Source organism: Mesoplodon densirostris, chromosome 1, assembly GCF_025265405.1.
Source record: "Mesoplodon densirostris isolate mMesDen1 chromosome 1, mMesDen1 primary haplotype, whole genome shotgun sequence".
Classification (NCBI taxonomy): Eukaryota; Metazoa; Chordata; class Mammalia; order Artiodactyla; family Ziphiidae; genus Mesoplodon; species Mesoplodon densirostris.
The window spans coordinates 322,078-339,605 of record NC_082661.1 but is presented as its reverse complement, the minus strand read 5'-3'; the positions used below and the strand labels follow the sequence as shown (position 1 = coordinate 339,605).

At 52.8% G+C, this 17,528-nt stretch overlaps 1 protein-coding gene across 1 annotated transcript; it reads right to left on the bottom strand.

The window, feature by feature from the left end:
* Nucleotides 1–12,247: 12,247 nt before the first annotated feature.
* LOC132483886 (homeobox protein MSX-3-like) lies at nt 12,248–13,523 on the bottom strand. The gene is made up of 2 exons (XM_060089783.1): nt 13,310–13,523; nt 12,248–12,660 (listed from the first exon to the last, which is right to left on the bottom strand). The coding sequence occupies exons 1-2, from the start codon at nt 13,521–13,523 to the stop codon at nt 12,248–12,250; spliced, it is 627 nt and encodes a 208-aa protein (XP_059945766.1).
* Nucleotides 13,524–17,528: the final 4,005 nt, after the last annotated feature.

Here is a 17,528-nt window from a genome sequence, read left to right as displayed (position 1 = left end):
TTATTAGAAAAAAAAGAGGGATTTCCCTGGTGGTCCAGTGGTAAAGAATCCGCCTTCCAATGCAGGGGACGTGGGTTCAATCCCTGGTCGGGGAACTAAGATCCCACATACCGTGGGGCAACTAAGCCCACATGCCACAACTACTGAGCTTGCGCGCCACAAACTACGGAGCCCACACGCCCTGGAGCCCATGCACCTTAACTAGAGAGGAAAAAAAAAAAAACCCACACCACAACTAGAGAAAAGCCTGCGCATCACAACGAAGAGCCTGCACCTCAACGAAAAGATCCCGCGTGCCTCAATGAAGATCCCTCATGCCGCAACTAAGACCCGATACAGCCAAAAAAAAATAAAATAAAAAAGAAAATAAAATTTAAAATAAAATAAAAGGTCTTCCCTGGCGGCACAGTGGTTAAGAATCCGCCTGCCAGGGCTTCCCTGGTGGCGCAGTGGTTGAGAGTCTGCCTGCTGATGCATGGGACATGGGTTCGTGCCCCGGTCTGGGAAGATCCCACATGCCGCGGAGAGACTAGGCCCGTGAGCCATGGCCGCTAAGCCTGCGCGTCCGGAGCCTGTGCTCTGCAATGGGAGAGGCCAGAACAGTGAGAGGCCCACATACCGCAAAAAAAAAAAAAAAAAATCCACCTGCCAATGCAGGGGACACAGGTTCGAGCCCTGGCCTGGGAAGATCCCACATGCCACAGTGCAACTAAGCCCATGCGCCGCAACTACTGAGCCTGAGCTCTAGAGCCCGGGAGCCACGGCTACTGAGCCCACGTGCCACAGCTACTGAAGCCCACGCGCCTAGAGCCCATGCTCCGCAGCAAGAGAAGCCACCGCAATGAGAAGCCCGCGCACCACAACACACAGTAGCCCCCGCTCGCTGCAACTAGAGAAAGCCCACGCGCAGCAATGAAGACCAACGCAGCCAAAAATAATTAAATAAATTTATAAAATAAATAAATAAATAAAAATTATTAGGTATGAGTTTTCACCCCCAATTCACTTTTCCGCAAATGCCTTTTCTGTGTTGTCTTTACACAACCTTAGCCAAAATAGAACACCTGGGTAACAGAAACAGACCCCTCATTTCACTTATAGCAAGAGAAATAGAAATAAAAATACACAGACCCTTTCTTACACATCCAGTTGACAAAACCCAAAGGTTTGATGGCACACCCTGTGCAGGGGGTGGGGGGACACGCATCTCATACTCTCACACGTTGTCAGTGGGATGCTGAATGCTGCAGCTACCTACGAAGTGGAGTTTACCAATGCCTAACAAAATCACTTCTGCCCTTACCCTTTGACCTAGCAGTCCTACCTCTGGGGATACATCCTGAACTCACATTGGCAAAAATTCAAAATATCTACCCTAAAGGTATTTCACTATTCAGTGAAATTTTTAATAGCCAATTACTGAGAACAATTCAAATGTCCCAAGTACCAAATGATCTGAGTAGTGTTGAGAACTGAAATTTTTTGGCTTGGGAAAAAGAAGTTACAGGTTTAGGATCATTGAAGTTAATAAAACCCCCATAGTCCTGAATTTGAATTAGAAGTATTGCTATAAACCCATAATGTATATACCATACTTATTAAATCAATAACTTTACTGAAAGCCTGGACTAGTTTTTTGAAATCAAGGAAGTTATTGAGGAATGCCAAGCTGGGAGTCAGGAGCCACCTTAAAAAGGTCCTGCTGGCCAAGAACAGGCCAGCTTGAGTGGCACTGAGATCAATAACTACAATTAAATGAAGCACATGAAATATACTTAAATCCATGAGTTCATAATCTTTCTTTAAAAACGAAACCTCATTGACTACCTTTGGGAGGATATCAGGAATTGACATCTTCTGAAAACTGGTAAATCAAGGGAAAGTCAAGGACTTCCCCTACCTTTTCTGAAAGAACTACACCTCTGGGTAACGAGGTTGATGTCAGCGTCTGCGGACATAACAAAAAGGGTGAACCAGACACTGGCTGTTTCCTGATAGACGTTCACCACACAACCTATTGCATAGTCTTGCCAAAACATCAAGGCAGAGCCTGAGGTAAGGGGTTGCATGGAGGTGGTTTATTTTGAGAGATGATCCTGAGGGACAGGAGTGGGGGGCTGGGAGGGTGAAACAAGGGAAGAGGGAAAGCCCACCCTAGGGGGGCATTATTGGAGTGGTCCCCACTGTGGGCAGTTGAGGCTCCGTCCCACTGGAGACCCGAGAGCAGAGGATTCGTCCACCGGCGTCCCCACGGCCATGAACTCCCTCACGCTTCCAGGTCTGCGGTGTGAAGGGTCAGTGTGGTCAGAGAAGCCGCAGGGCGGGGAGCCTCAGAGCGGCCGGTGGGAGATGCTGTCGGCAGGCCCAGGCATCTTGGGAGGAGTTGTTGCTCATTTCTCAGGTGGCCTGAGAGATGTGAGGCGGGCACAGAGGCACCGGGGCCCTGGTCAAGCTTCCAGACACAGAACACATGAGCCACAACCAGGACGCAGGGAGCAAGACCCAGACACCAAATCCCTAAGACACACACCAGTCAACGGCAGTGTGTGGACCTTAGTGAGATCCAGGTTCAAATAAACAAACTGAAAAAACCAAACCAAGACTACCTGCGGGTTAACTTACATGAAGGCAGTGTGAGGCGCTCCACAACCCATTCCCAATGAAACTGGTGAAAACTATAACAACAAAAACAACAATACCTACAACCTCTGGGAATGGTCCTACAGGCAAACAGCAAATAGAGAAGCATCTATCCAAGAAAATCTATGAAAATTTGGTAAGAAAGGAGAGTGGTGTATCTGACCCAAGACCACTCCCTCCTCCCCACTCAGCTCGGGGATGCAGGGACCGTGCGCCGGAGGCTACAGTTGAGAACACAAGACTTCCTGTCCCCTGGCTCCGTGTGGAAGGGCTTCCTTCCCTGAGCAGCAGGCCTAGGTGTTTCTATTTGCCCAGTGCCTGCTGCTGAGGCTAAGTGCGGGTGAGGCTGGTTGAGAGCAGGGGCTCCCTCCTGCCCAGCCCAGCTCTTGGAGCGGAGGCTCTACCTTGGCACCACTGAGGGTGCTGAGGCCCTGGTCACCTTCCCTGGCTGTGGGGCAGTGGTTCTCACCAGGAGAGGCGGCTGAGAGGACACCAGGCTGGTGCCCCTCCCGTGGAGCTCCTGGAGCAGGGGTGTCACACAGAGAGAAGTCTTCCCTTGTCCTCACCTCAGTTCCAGAGCCACGGCGCAGAGATTGGGGGGATGGGGGGGTGTGATGAGCAAGTCGGAAAAACAGATCACTCCCAATTTCTTCCCAAAGGAACTGACTCTGTTTGCAACAGACTGTGGAGAAGTTCAAGCCCAAGTTCTCAAGAACAGTGAGGTAGTGGTGGGCACTCAGGAGGATGGTCAAGGTACAGGCTAAGTTGGAGGCTGGTTCACAGGAGGGAAACAAGTGATAAGAAAACCGGGGTGGGGAGGGGGAGAAAAGTCTTCAAAGTAGCCATTATAAGCATGTTATAGACATGTTCACAGGACTAAAGGAAACTATGATTAAAGAATGAAAAGAAGGGTTGATGACAATGTCTCATCTAATAGGGACTATGGATAAAGAGATAGAAAATATTTTTTTAAAGAGAACAAAATGGAAATTCTGGAGTTGAAAAGTACAAAAACTGAAAAATTCTAAAAACTCACTAAAGGGACCCAACAGTAGAGCTGAACTAGCAGAAGAAAGAATAATGAGTTTGAAGATAGATTGATTGAGATTACGTAAGCCAAAAAACATTTGAGAAAAAATAAGGAACATGAGGAGAGCCTCAGTGGAACTTGAGATACCACCAACATGCATGTAATGGGAGTACCAGGGGGAGAAGACAGAAAGAGGAGCAAAAAAACTTGAAGAAATAATGGCTGAAAGCTTCCCAAATTTATTGAAAAACAAATAACCTATACATCTAGGAATCTCAATGAATTCCAAGTAGGATAAATGCAAAGGGAGTCCAGACACATCATAATAAAAGTAGCAGCTGACTTCTCATCAGACATAACAAACGCCAGAAAGAAGTGAGATAACATATTCAAAGTGCTCTTATGCTATTAAAAAACTGTCAAGGGGACTTCCCTGGCAGTTCCGTGGTTAAGACTCCACACTTCCAATACAGGGAGCATGGGTCATCCCTGGTTGGGGAACTAAGATCCCATGTGCCTTGAGGCACAGCCAAAAAGAAAAAAAAAAATTGTCAAGAATCCTACATCCAGTAATCAGAATGAAAGTGGAGGCATCACCACATACCATACAGATATAAAAAAGACTATGGAGGGAGACGCAAGAGGGAAGAGATATGGGAACATATGTATATGTATAACTGATTCACTTTGTTATAAAGCAGAAACTAACACACCATTGTAAAGCAATTATACTCCAATAAAGATGTAAAAAAAAAAAGACTATGAAGGAATATTATGAAACAATTGTATCCCAACAAATTACATAACTTAGATGAAATGGGCACATTTCTAGAAAGACACAGAGTCATAAAACTGACTCGAGAAGAAACAGACAATCTGAATAGACCTATAACAGCTGAAAAGATTAAATTAGTTAAAAACACACACACACAAACAAAACTACCCCTAAAGACAAGTTCAGGACCAGATAGTTTCACCAATTCTACCAAATAGTTAAAGAAGAATTAATACAAAATTTTCAAAAACTTCCTAAAAACAGAAGAGGAGGGAACACTTTCCAACTCCTTTTATAGTCCAGTATTAGTGTGTTACCAGAACCAAAGACATCACAAGGAAGGCACAGTCCAATATCTCTTGTGACTATGATGCAAAAATCCTCAACAAACTTTAGCAAACCAAATCCAGCAACATATAAAAAGAATTATACACCATGGGACTTCCCTGGTGGTGCAGTGGTTAAGACTCCATGCTCCCAATGCAGGGGGCCCAGGTTCGATCCCTGGTCAGGGAACTAGATCCCACATGCCGCAACTAAGAGTTCACATGCCACAACTAAGGAGCCCACTTGCCGAAACTAAGGAGCCTGTGAGCCGCAACTAAGAGGAGCCCACCTGCTGCAACTAAGACCCGGTGCAACCAAATAAATAAATAAATATTTTTTTTTAAAAAGGGATTATACACCATGACTAAGTGGGATTTATCCCAGGAATGCTAGGTTGGTTTTTAACATCAGAAAAACATTTAGTGTAATGTATCATATCAACAGAATAAAAAATAAAAACCACACGATCATCTCAACTGATGCAGAAAAGTCATTTGACAAAATCCAACAAAGGATAGAAGGGAACTTCTTTAATCTGATAATGGCATCTATGGTAACCCCACAGCTCACATCATACTCAATGGTGAAAGACTGGATGCTTTCAGAAACAAGGCAAGGATACCTGTCTGGCCACTTCTATCCAACATTGTACTGGAGGCTCTGGCCAGAGTAATTAGGCAAAAAAGAAAAAGAAAAGAATGAAAGAAAGGAAAGAAAGAAAGAAAGGAAGAGCATCCAGATTGTAAAGGAAGAAGTAAACTATTTCTATTCACAGATGACATGATATTGTATGTAGAAAATGCTAAGGAGCTCACTGAAAAATGATAAGAACTGATAAAAGAACTCAGCAAGGTTGCAGGATAAAAGATCAATGTACAAAATCAATTATCTTTCTATACCCTTGCAATGAACAATCCAAAAATGGACTTAAGAAAACAATTCCAATTGCAATAGTATCAAAAAGAACAAAATGCTTAGGAATAAATTTAACAAAAAAATGCAAAACTTATACCCTGAAAGCTATAGAACATTGTTCACAGAAATTAAAGAGGATCTAAATAATTGGAAAAACATCTCACGCTCATGACTGGAAGACTTAACATCGTTAAAATGTCAATATTTCCTGAAACAGTCCCTTATCTACAGATTCGATGCAATCTCTATCAGAATCCCAGTGGACGTCCTTGTGGAAACTGACAACCTAATTCTTTTTTTTGTGTGTGTGTGTGGTACACGGGCCTCTCACTGTTGTGGCCTCTCCCGTTGCGGAGCACAGGCTCTGGACGCGCAGGCTCGGCGGCCATGGCTCACGGGCCCAGTCGCTCCGCGGCATGTGGGATCTTCCCGGACCGGGGCACGAACCCGCGTCCGCTGCATCGGCAGGCGGACTTTCAACCACTGCGCCACCAAGGAAGCCCGACAATCTAATTCTAATATGGAACTGCAAGGAACCCAGAAGAGCCTAAACATTCTTGAAAGAAGAACAAAAGAAGGTTTCAAAACTTACTACAAAGCAACAGTAGTCAAGACACTGTGGTACTGGCAGGAGGATAGATATATAGATCAATGGAATAGAACTGAGGGTCCAGAAATAAACGCATACCCCTATAGTCAAGTGATATTTGACAGCATAAAAAGACCATCCAATGGGGAAAGAGTAGTCTTTTCAACAAATGGTGTGGGATAACTGGATGACCACACGAGAAGGAATCAAGTTGGACCCTTACCTCACAAAATATTCAAAAATTATTTCAAAATGCATCAAAGACCTAAATGTAGGAGACGAAACTATAAAACACTTAGGAAAAAACATAGAGTGAATCTTAATGATCTTGGATTTGGCAAAGGATTCTTAGGTATGACACCAAAAGCATGAGCGACAAAATTAAAAATAGATAAATTGTATTTCATCAAAATTAAAATAGTTTGTGCTTCAAATGACACAATCAAGAAAGTGGAGGGGCTTCCCTGGTGGCGCAGTGGTTGAGAGTCCGCCTGCCGATGCAGGGGACATGGGTTCGTGTCCTGGTCCAGGAGGATCCCACATGCCGCGGAGCGGCTGGGCCCGTGAGCCATGGCCGCTGAGCCTGTGCGTCCGGAGCCTGTGCTCCGCAATGGAAGAGGCCATAACAGTGAGAGGCCCGCGTACCGAAAAAAAAAAAAAAAAAAAAAAAAAGAAAGTGGAAAGACAACCCACATAATGGAAGAACATATTTGCAAATCCTGTATCTGATGAGGATTTAATATCCTGAATGTAGGGCTTCCCTGGTGGCGCAGTGGTTGAGAGTCCGCCTGCCGATGCAGGGGACACAGGTTCGTGCCCCGGTCCGGGAAGATCCCACATGCCGCGGAGCGGCTGGGCCCGTGAACCATGGCTGCTGAGCCTGCGCGTCCGGAGCCTGTGCTCCGCAACGGGAGAGGCCACAACAGTGAGAAGCCCGCGTACCGCAAAAAAAAAAAAAAAAAAAAAAAAATATCCTGAATGTATAAAGAATTCCTACAACTCAACACAAAAAACAACCCAACTGAAAAATGGGCAAAGGACTTAAATAGATGTTTCTCTGAAGAAGATATATAAATGGCCAGTGAGCACATGAGAAGATAGTCTGTATCTCTAGCCATCAGGGAAACACAAATTAAAGCCTGAGACTTCACACCCACTAGGCTGGCTGGAATCAAAACGTCAGATAATAGCAAGTGTTGGAAAGAATATGGAGAACTCGAACTTTCCACTGTAATTTACCACGTTAACAGATTGAATAGGGGAATCAACTGATCATCTCAATATATTCAGAAAAAGCATTTGGTAAAGTACAACACTCACTGATGATAAAACGTCCTATTAACTAGTTGCAGAAGGAAATGTAGGTCACCTGGAAAAGGTATTTTGAAAACCCCCCTGCACCTATCATGCTTATGGTGAAATGTTAAAAGTATTTCCTTTAAAAAGCAAGAATAAGACAAAATGCTCCTTCTGGAAACTTCTAGCCACACTCACACTGCAGGCTCTAGCCAGCCCAGTAAGACAGGAGAAAGAGGTAAGAGATGGGTACCACTGTGCTTTGTTTCAGTTCCATTTAACAGAAAACCCAAACAATTGCTCACACGGGTAGGAACGCAATCCTCTCTGGCCCCCGAGGCCTCCCCAGCCTTCTGCAGGGTCCGGGGGTGCTGCCTCTGGGCCTCTGAGTGCAGCATTCTCCGCCCCAAGTTGTGGAAACAGGGGCTCGCCGAGGGTAGGGGTGAGTACCTGGCTCCTCGTTCTACAGATTTTCAAAGTCAACCTGGAAGAACGGTAACACCCCTTGGATGCGTACAGGAACAATGCAGCTGTTTGGTGTGGTTTTTAAAAACAGGTGCTTCATAACATGCTGAGACATTTCCTGCCCACATTTTACTGCCTCTGAAATTTAGCATCTTATCATCATGGCCATGTTGGTTAATTTGCTATATGGTTATTTTTCTTAATGGTCTAATCAATGGAAATACAGCATAATGTATGGAATATCAGAAATAGCAAAAACAGGGCCTCCCTGGTGGCGCAGTGGTTAAGAGTCCGCCTGCCGATGCAGGGGATACGGGTTCGTGCCCCGGTCTGGGAGGATCCCATATGCCGCGGAGCGGCTGGGCCCGTGAGCCATGGCCGCTGGGCCTGCGCATCCGGAGCTTGTGCTCCGCAACGGGAGAGGCCACAACAGTGAGAGGCCCGCATACCGCAAAAAAAAGAAAAGAAAAAAAAAAAAAAAAAGAAATAGCAAAAACCGTGTATATTTAGTTAATGAGGCAACACTTTTTTAAAAGTCAAATGAAAGTACCAGAGCTTCAGGCTGTCTGGATAGCATTATGCATTATCACACCAGGGAAACACAGTGCAGTACAGTGATTCAGAAATACTTCCTGAGGGCGTGCACAGATTTGGGACGAGCAAGGCCAGCAGAGAACCCTGCCCTTTGCCCGCCCCTGGCTGTGTCCATGAAGCATGGCATCTCTGGTGATGCAGAAATGGCATTTTTCTTAACATGCCAATCATTTTACCTTTACAGTCTGTTGGGAGGAAGTACTGCCTAAGTAGTGTTTTCTTGTTATGAAATGTTTTAAACGCACAAAAGCAAATGTAAAATCACACGTCTGGGCTTCCCTGGTGGCGCAGTGGTTAGGAATCTGCCTGCCAATGCAGGGGACACGGGTTCGAGCCCTGGTCCGGGAAGATCCCACATGCCGTGGAGCAACTAAGCCTGTGCGCCACAACTAATGAGCCTGCAAGCCACAACTACTGAGCCCGCGAGCCACAACTACTGAAGCCTGCGCGCCTAGAGCCCGTGCTCTGCAACAAGAGAAGCCACCGCAATAAGAAGCCTGCGCACCGCAACGAAGAGTAGCCCCTGCGCACCGCAACTAGAGAAAGCCACGCGCAGCAACGAGGACCCAATGCAGCCAAAAATAATAAATAAATAAATTTATAAAAATAAAATCACACGTTCTGGCAAGGACAGTAGATACCACAGCCCCACAACCCAGCTTAAGAAGCACCCAGTGTTTACTTTTAGGAGTCCCTTGAGACGGCCTCTACCCTCCCGGCAACTGCTTCTTTATGATCGTTCAAGACCTATGGTCAGATTGCGGGAGTCCCTCCCCCAGAAGTACTGAAGCAGAACTGACCTGGCCCAACCCTCTGAGTGGTCCACAGGCGCAAGACCTGCAGGCTGGGGTCCATGCCTGGGGCGAGCCAAGAGCAGCACCCCCAGACACACAGTAGGCAAGGTTGGTTTGGGGGCCAGCAGGGACCATAGAGCTGACTGGGTGCCAGGAAGGGACCCTGGGGTCCAGCCTGATCCCCACCCAGGAACCAGAGGTGACCCTGACGTGGGAGCCTCAGGGCAGTCTTCCTGAGACCCGGGCTTGCTGGGTGGGTCACAGTCTAGGGTCCTCCTTAGTCCCACCTTCCCCACTCTGGCACTACCGAGGTCACCACAGTCCACACCTTTGCATAACTTGGCCCACTCCTTGTCCCCAGATCAGGTGACCCCTGCACCTCCAGAGAGGCATGTTCTGCCCTGAACTGCTCTCCTGTCCCCCTGTCCAGGTGGTCTCCCAAGGGCAGGGCTTCTGTCTCCAAATCCAGCAGCCGAGCATGAGGCAGGTGACTGGGAACCAGCGGGGTTGCGGGGAGCAGGACTCTGGAGCTCGGACCCCTCCATGCAGGGTCCTGATGGGCGAGTCCTCCCGCGTTGGCTCCGGCCAGCTGGGCAGCCTCAAGGCCTTGGAGACACAGAGGCTGAGGAGATGGCCAGCAGTGTCCCCCGGCCCCAGGACCTGGCCCAGGGCATTCAGGGGCTCGAGTTGTCTATGAGAAGGTGGACAGGCAGTAGAAGTCCACAATGCTCCTGCCCTGGGCGGGAGCCTGGTCTAGAACAATGGAAAAGTCTTGGTCTTGATAAGTTTGCTTCCGCCTTTCCCAGCAAGGGCACCCAGCTGGTGGGCTCTGGGCCTCCACAGAGCCTCGCTCACCCTCCAGTGGTCTGGGTGCCAAGCCCTGAGTCAGACAAAGGATGGTCGAGCTGCTCCGTGGGGTCCTGAGAGGAGAGGCTCCCTGGGGAGGTGTCTTGGTCAGAACCGGTTATGCAGACCCGTAGCAAATTGATGCAGCCGATTCCTCCGCCAGCCCCGGGCTGTCCAGCGCTCTGGGGTGTGAAGAGGATCAAAGTATTGACGGGCCTTAAAAAGCCGCAAATGTGGTCCTGCAGGTGCCTGGGCACACACAGAAGGCGGGTGGTCGCTCTCAGGGCCCCTGGGCCCCTCGTGCAGCTCCCTTGGTGCAGTGGCCCCCACCTGCCTTCTCTGGCACTTTCCAGACCACGGACGGGTCTGGCCCCTTGAAAATCGTGACTGGGGCTGGGTTCTGAGCTTAAGCAGCACAGGCTCAGGACTCGCTGGCCCACACCCCAGGAGGGACTGGACGCATCTGGCCTCCTCCCCCTGCCCATCCCCAGGCCTTCGTTCTCAGCAGCTGCACTTCAAGAACTGCGTTAGTTTCTCTTTCAAATTCATCCTGAGCTTGCATTTTTCCAGGAAACCGAGGGAGAATGATGGCTCCGACATGCAAATTAACGCAGTATTATCCTTGCTTCCCGTGGGGCGGCACCTCCGCTGCCTGCCCGGTAAAAGTCAGTGCTTCCCCTCTCAGGCGGCAGGACCCCCAGCCCTGCAGTCATTACAGGGAGAGACGGGAATTGGCCTCTCGCGTGGTCACTGCGTGTCCCTACGCCCACGCGGCAGAGGCGGTCTGCCGCCCAGGTGCCCCCTCCGGCCCGGCGGGTGAGGGAGGGGAGGTGAGCTAACCCCAAGATCGCCCGCCACGGCCCCAGCCCTGAGTCGGAGCACTGGGGGCGGCAGGGCAGACCCTCGGAGAGGGAAGCGGGTCGGACCGTCCTCTGTCTTGGCGCCTGGGCGCAAGATTCCTAAGTCATGTCAGCACGTTGTCAGGAGGCAGCGGAAGGGTGAGCAGCAGGTCCCCGGCCACCGGCGACCCCGGCGAGTCGGCAGGACGTAGCTGGCCGCCGGCACCGCTGGTCCCGCTGTGGGCGTGCGGCCATTCCTTCTCTTTCCGCCGGACAACGCCGACCGCTGTCCCGCTCCAGCTCTGTCCCCGCGGAAGCCAAGCGACCGCGCCAGGCCCGCGGTGCGGTCCGCGCTCCACGAGGCCGCGGTTCCGAGGCCGCCGGGCCCACGCGTGGACGCCCCGCGCACACTCACCACACGTACCCTCACGCACATGATCCCACAGAGAGAGCACTGCGCCTCAGGCTCCCGGACGTTCTCTAGTAAAATAACTAAATAAATAAATGAACGCGGGAAAAATTCCTTAAAATAAGCGTGAAAGTTTCCACTCGCTCACAACGCTGAGAAACCTAGTTAGTGAAAGTAGTTGGTAAGTTTCTCTTTAGCAGTTCCGGCACCAAACTGTTGCTGTCGTTTCTTTGTTCCGAATCAGTTTCCTGCCGCCGCAGCCAGAAACAATCTACTAAGTGCTTCCGAGCCGCCGCGGTTACCGAGATAGGTCCACAGAGTAAACCTCAGAATACTTTATTGGCTGCTTTGTATACATTGGAAAGCCCTATTTTGTCCATTTCGAGGACACTATAAAACTAGGTTCACTGTCTTTCAGGAAAGTTTGCACTAACATAACTTTTAAAAAACAGTTCTTAAATATCCGTAAGATACCCACAGATAGTCTTGAGGCATCCAGTTTAACACAGTATTAACAACAACAAAAACAAAAACCTGAAAAACGAGACAAGAGAACCCCGAGACGCCCGCTGCGCACCAGGAGCAAGGACCCGGCCGGGGCGCCGCTCGCCCGCGGGGACCCGTCTCCGGCCCTGGGAAGGGGTGGCCCCTGTGGCGGAAGACAACACCCCCCCACCGCGCGTGCCCTTCCTCCCCAGCGGACCCCCAGGGCCCACGGCCTCGCAGCCCTAGGACAGGTAATACATGCCGTAGGCGGCCACGGGCGCGGCGAGGAGTCCCCGCACCTGCGGCAGGGAGCCCGCCGCGCTGCCGTACACAGCCGGGGAGCCGTGAAGGTGGGCGCCCAGCGGGAAGGGCAGGGCGAACGAGGGCAGCAGCGGCTTGGCCGCCAGCTTCAGCTTCTCCAGCTCGGCCTCCTGCAGTCGCTTGGCCTTGGCCCGGCGGTTCTGAAACCAGATCTTGACCTGCGTCTCGGAGAGGCTCAGGCTGCTGGAGAACTCGGCGCGCTCCGCGATGGACAGGTACTGCTTCTGGCGGAACTTGCCCTCCAGCGCCAGCAGCTGCGCGGTGGTGAAGGGCGTCCGCGGCTTGCGGTTGTTCTTGTGTTTCCTGAGGGTGCAGGGTGGAGGGCTGGGGGCGCCTAGGGGGAGAGAAAGCACAACGCGTGCGCTCAGACGCCAGCAGTGCGCGCCAAGGACGGCTCCGGATGCGTGTCCCGGCTGAGACCGCGGACCTCAGTTGAGACAAGATCCCCCCAAACCTCCGGGGTAATAGAAGCGAGGCACCGGGGAGACGGCGCGCGGAGAGGGGGGCCGTTGTGGACTCGGGCTCTGCTCCCCAGATCGGTGGCCCTGCGTCCCTCGGGAGGAGGGGAACTCTGCCCACTTGGAGAAGCGAAAAACTTGGGCGGGAAGCCGCCGCAAGAACTGAGCGGTGAGCGCAGAGGCCAAGCAGAAGTCAACCATCGCGGGGAGTGACGGCAAAAGGGGTGCTCGGCCAGAGAGACTCCGAGACAAGAAGCCCCGGGTCTTGGGTTGCGAGCTCCGCCCCAGGGTAGAGCAGAAGCCTGTTTGGCGTGGGGCCGGGGAGCCGCCGTGGGGTTCGCGCGCGCGCGGGAGGGGTCGGGTGGGGTCGTGTGGGCTGGTTTCTTTCTCTGCGCCCAGGCCGGCGCGTTAGTGGCTAATTACTTTCCAAAGTTACGAGAGACAGCGTCCTTCCCGCCCTAGTCCTCCGAGCCCGGGCCGGGCGGGCTCCTCTCGCAGCCCAGAACCGTGCGACAGGGCACTTACGTGGGGAGGACAAGGGGGCGGCCGCCGGGACCCAGGCCCGGGGTTCCGCGGCGCCCCGCGGCCTCTCCTCCCGGGGTTCCGCGGGCTCCGCGCCCAGCCAGTGCTCTGCCTGCAGCAGCGACTTGACGCTGAAGGGCAACGGCCCGGGCCCCGCACGGTCCCCGCTGTACGTCCTGAGCCCAGCAGGGTTCATGCCGAGCGACCCCGGGGCCATGCGCTGGCCGGCGGGCGCGGGGCTGGCGCGGCCCAGCAGGCGAGACGTGGGGCCAGCGCGCCGCAACACTGCCGGGGGCTCCACTGCGCCCCCGCCCTCAGAGCCCTATAAAAAGGCGGCGCCCCTTTCATGCCCAGCTCTCCAATCGCCGCTGTCGCTGCCGCGTGGGCCCAGGCGTCCATTGGTCTCGCTGACCCGGGAGGGCGGGACGGCCGACTGGGACTCGTGCGCCCCAGCCCGGGCTTGCCTGGCGCACCCCTGTGGGCTTCCCAGAGCCCGGCTGTGCTCTCCCAGAGTGCTGCGGCCCGGCTGGGAGGTGGCTGGTACACCCGGGGAGCACGAGGCGCTGGCCCCAGCCTCCCCACGCGCAGGAGCCCACAGTGGGCGCGACCTGGTTGAGCGGCGGTCCGGGCACAGGTCGGGACCGCGCGCGGATCCTGAGACGCGGAGAGCTCGGCGCCATCAGAGGGGCGGCGCCGGCGCCTCCCGTAGTGTCATCCCTCTGTCGCTCGCCGGCTGCTCTTCCCGCTGCGCCCAGCCCGGAGCCTGAGCCCTCGGCGCGTGCCTGCTGTGGCCCAGGCGTTCCCTCCGAACCCTGGGGGCTGCTTTTGACTGACCCTGCGCCCGGACCGAGGACCCTGCTTCTGTCGCCTTGTAGTCGGGCCTCAGGTGCCCTGACGCTGAATGGCTTTTTAGGCACCTGTAGCTGCCGAGCGCTCTCCCTGGCGTCCCACGGCCTGGCCCCAGGAGCGGCTGGCGGGGCACGTCGAAGGTCCCCGGGCAGGGCCCGGAGCCGCGGAGACGGTGGAGGGGCCGACCTCTCACCCGCCTGCGACGCAGGGCTTGGGGCACAGGCAGGGCGCCTCGGGCCCCCGGGGTGCGAGGTCAGTCGCTGGGTGTTGGATTCACCGTCAGCCTCTCCCGCTCCGCACTTGCTCGGCCGAATCGTCCGGAGTCGCGGGACCTGGGACCTGGGAAAAGCCCTGCGTCGCGGGCTTCCGACCGACCCGGCCAGACGGGGCCGGGCTGTCCACGGGGCCCCCGCGGATCAGGCGGAGAGGGATCCCCGACCCGGCTCGTAGAAGGTGGAGCCAAGGCCCGACAGAGATTTGCACTTACTCGGATTATTTTTCCAAAACTGAACCAATCTTTGGTTTAAAAACCTTCTGGGGTGCTGCAGACGAGGCACCGCTCTGCAGCCTCTCCCGGAACGGAAGAAACCCCGACTGCGTTTTAGAATAAATCATGAGATTGGTTTGCAGGTAACGCCTTTATGTCCGATTAATATCCCAGAACACGGAAACAGCAACCTAAATCCGTACATGTTTATTTTTGAAAAACCAAAGATGTTTAATGAAATCTAGCTTTGGGTGACACTTTATCCAGTTCAGCTAGAGAAATTCAATTAGAAAGTTTCTCTCCATGCAAACTTAGAAGCATGACTGAAAGGGGCCCTCAGACCCCTCCAGGCCAGGCCTGCGTCTGTGGTTACATCAGTTCTTTCTGCATTCCAAGATGGATTGCCCCTTTCTAATGTAAGAAAGATGTTCTGAGTTGATTGAAGATAATTGCATCATTAGAGCACTTTTTTTGAAGGCCTCTCTCCTGATAGCTTATCTTTAGCAGGCCACTCCTGGGAGCGTTTGAAAAAGAATTTTAATGAGGATGACAGCCAGCTGCCTCAGCCTGCCCCATGTCCACATAGGACACTCCGGAGGTGGCCTCTGGGTGGATGAAGTGGGGGCCTGGCTGCGGCCTGGCTAGCCTGGGGGTGGGATGGGGCCATGGGGCCAGGCGCAGGGGCCGACCTTCAGGACCGGCTCCCTGAGGGTGTTGGACTGGTGTCTCTAGTTCCCAGCAAGGCTGGGCCAGTGCTGACCAGGCCCCTGACTGGCACTGGCTCCAGCAGGGGGGCTAGAGGAAGGAGGGAGGGAGGATGTGGGGCTGGGGGAGAGCCCCTGGGCTTGGATATCAAAACCCAGACCCCAACACCGAGCACAAGCAGGCCCCCAGCACTGTGTCATCTCCAGCCCCGCTGGCCCTGGCATGGGAGATGGGGCAGGGGATGGTGGCGGTGAGAAGGAAGGGATCCCCCTTCTGTCAACGTAGGGGCTTTGGGCGCAGAAACCTGGACCCCGTGTGTAGGGGAGCCTGGGCACCGTCTCTAGCCACCAGGAGGGATGAAGACGCCTGCAGGGACCCAGCTTCCCAGCGGCCCAGGAGCAGGCCAGCCAGGCATGTTGTGTGGACAGGAGCCCACCCCCCCAGGATGTCTGCAGCCTAGTCCCTGGGACCTGGCAATATGTCAGTGTAAGTGGCAAAGGGGATTGAGATTGTTCATCAGCTGCCCTTGGGATGGACCATCCTGGCGCATCCAGGTAGACCCAATCTAATCATGAGGGTCCTCGAGGGCCCAGAGACATGGCAGCGTGGGAAGGAATGAGCTAGCCATAGCTGGCTTTGGTGGGCAGCCTCTAAGGCCTGGGGTCCCCCAGAGCCTCCAGCAGGATCAGCCCAGGCCGCTGACACTTGATTTAGCCCAGGGAGACCCACTTGGGCTTCTGGCCCCAGAACTGTGCAGCAGTAAATCTGGGCTGTTTGCAGTCAGTTGTTACGGCAACAGCAGGGAGCTGGTCTCCCCTCTGAGGCACCTCTTGTCACCCCCGCTTTTGTGGGAGAGGAAATAGGCTCAGAGAGACAGACGATTTGGCAGTGGGGGTCAGGCAGGATGGGCCCAGCCCTGAGTGACTCTCAAGTCCGTGCTCTGCCTGGGGTGGTGGGCCTAGCACTCTCCATGGGTCAGAGGCAGCAGGGAGCCAGGGCTCCATGGCACCTGGGACCTTTGCTCTGGTGCCAGCTCTCCCAGAGCCCAGGCCCCCCGGCACATCCTGGAGCCTCCTTGCTGCCTCCCTCGCTCTGCCTGCCCAGCCCATCTCCAAGCCCCCAGGTGGGATGTGCTCAAGTCCCCTCTGCTGGCAGAGCTGAGAGTCAGACTGCCTGTGTGCGGTGGGGGTGTCGCTCTCTCCTGGGGGAACTGGCTGTTGGGCGTCTGACTACAGAGAACAGGCAGAGCTGGGGGCCTCGGTGGGCACAGGACAGCAGTGGGCCAGTGAAGCCACCATGTGCAGAAACAGTGGGGTCCTAAAGAAGGGCTCACCGTGCAGCCACAGGTGCGGGCACGAGTGTAGGACAGCTGGAAGAATCCATGAAGCTCTGCAGAGAGAATGCTATTTTGGAATTATTGAGTTGTAAATACTTGTTTTATTTTGAGGGTTAACAACTTTTCTTTGGAGATGCTTGAAAAACAGGCGGGGGGTGGGGGAGGGGAAACGACACCATGCAGGAAAAGACGGGAATGAGTGTAGGATGGTTTTAGAAACAGGAGGAACCAAGCAGCCGCTCCAAGCTTGACGCCCCTCGGCTCCAAGGCCCCAGACGGGACAGTAATTAGACCCAGGGCTTCTGGCCTGTGCTCTAGGGCAGGCTGGACAGGGTAGGACCATGGCTCGGAAGTGAACTAAGAAGCCCACAAGAGTCCCTTGGTGTCAGCTCTTTGGGCAGCCTGAGGCTTACCAATGCCACTGATATCTAGCAACCAGCTCTCAGATTCATTGCCTTTATTGTTTCCTGGTTTTTATTTCATTGATTTCTACTGTGATCTTCATTGTTTCCTTTCTTCTACTTAGTTTGGGTTGTCTTTGGTCTACTTTTTCAGGTTTCTTAATGTAGAAGCTGTCATTGATTTTTTAAACCTTTCTTCTTTTCTAATACAGCCCTCAGTGCTATGAATTTTCCTCTAAGTACTGCTTTGGTGCATCCTACAATTTTGATATGTTTTCAATCTTAGTTCAAAATAATAATTCCCTTTTGATTTCTTCTTTGACCCAGGGTCACTCAGTGTGTTACTGAGTTTCCAAGTATTTCAGGATTTTTTAGGGATGTTTCTGTATTGGTTTTCATTTTACATTCATTTGGTAGAACACACTTTGACATGTGTCCTTTTAT

Coding starts and splice junctions, on each gene's coding strand:
- LOC132483886 (XM_060089783.1), bottom strand. CDS start 13,523: ATGGCCCCGGGGTCGCTCGGCATGAACCCTGCTGGGCTCAGGACGTAC. Junction 12,661..13,309: donor CGCCCCCTTGTCCTCCCCAC/GTAAGTGCCCTG, acceptor CTCTCCCCCTAG/GCGCCCCCAGCCCTCCACCC.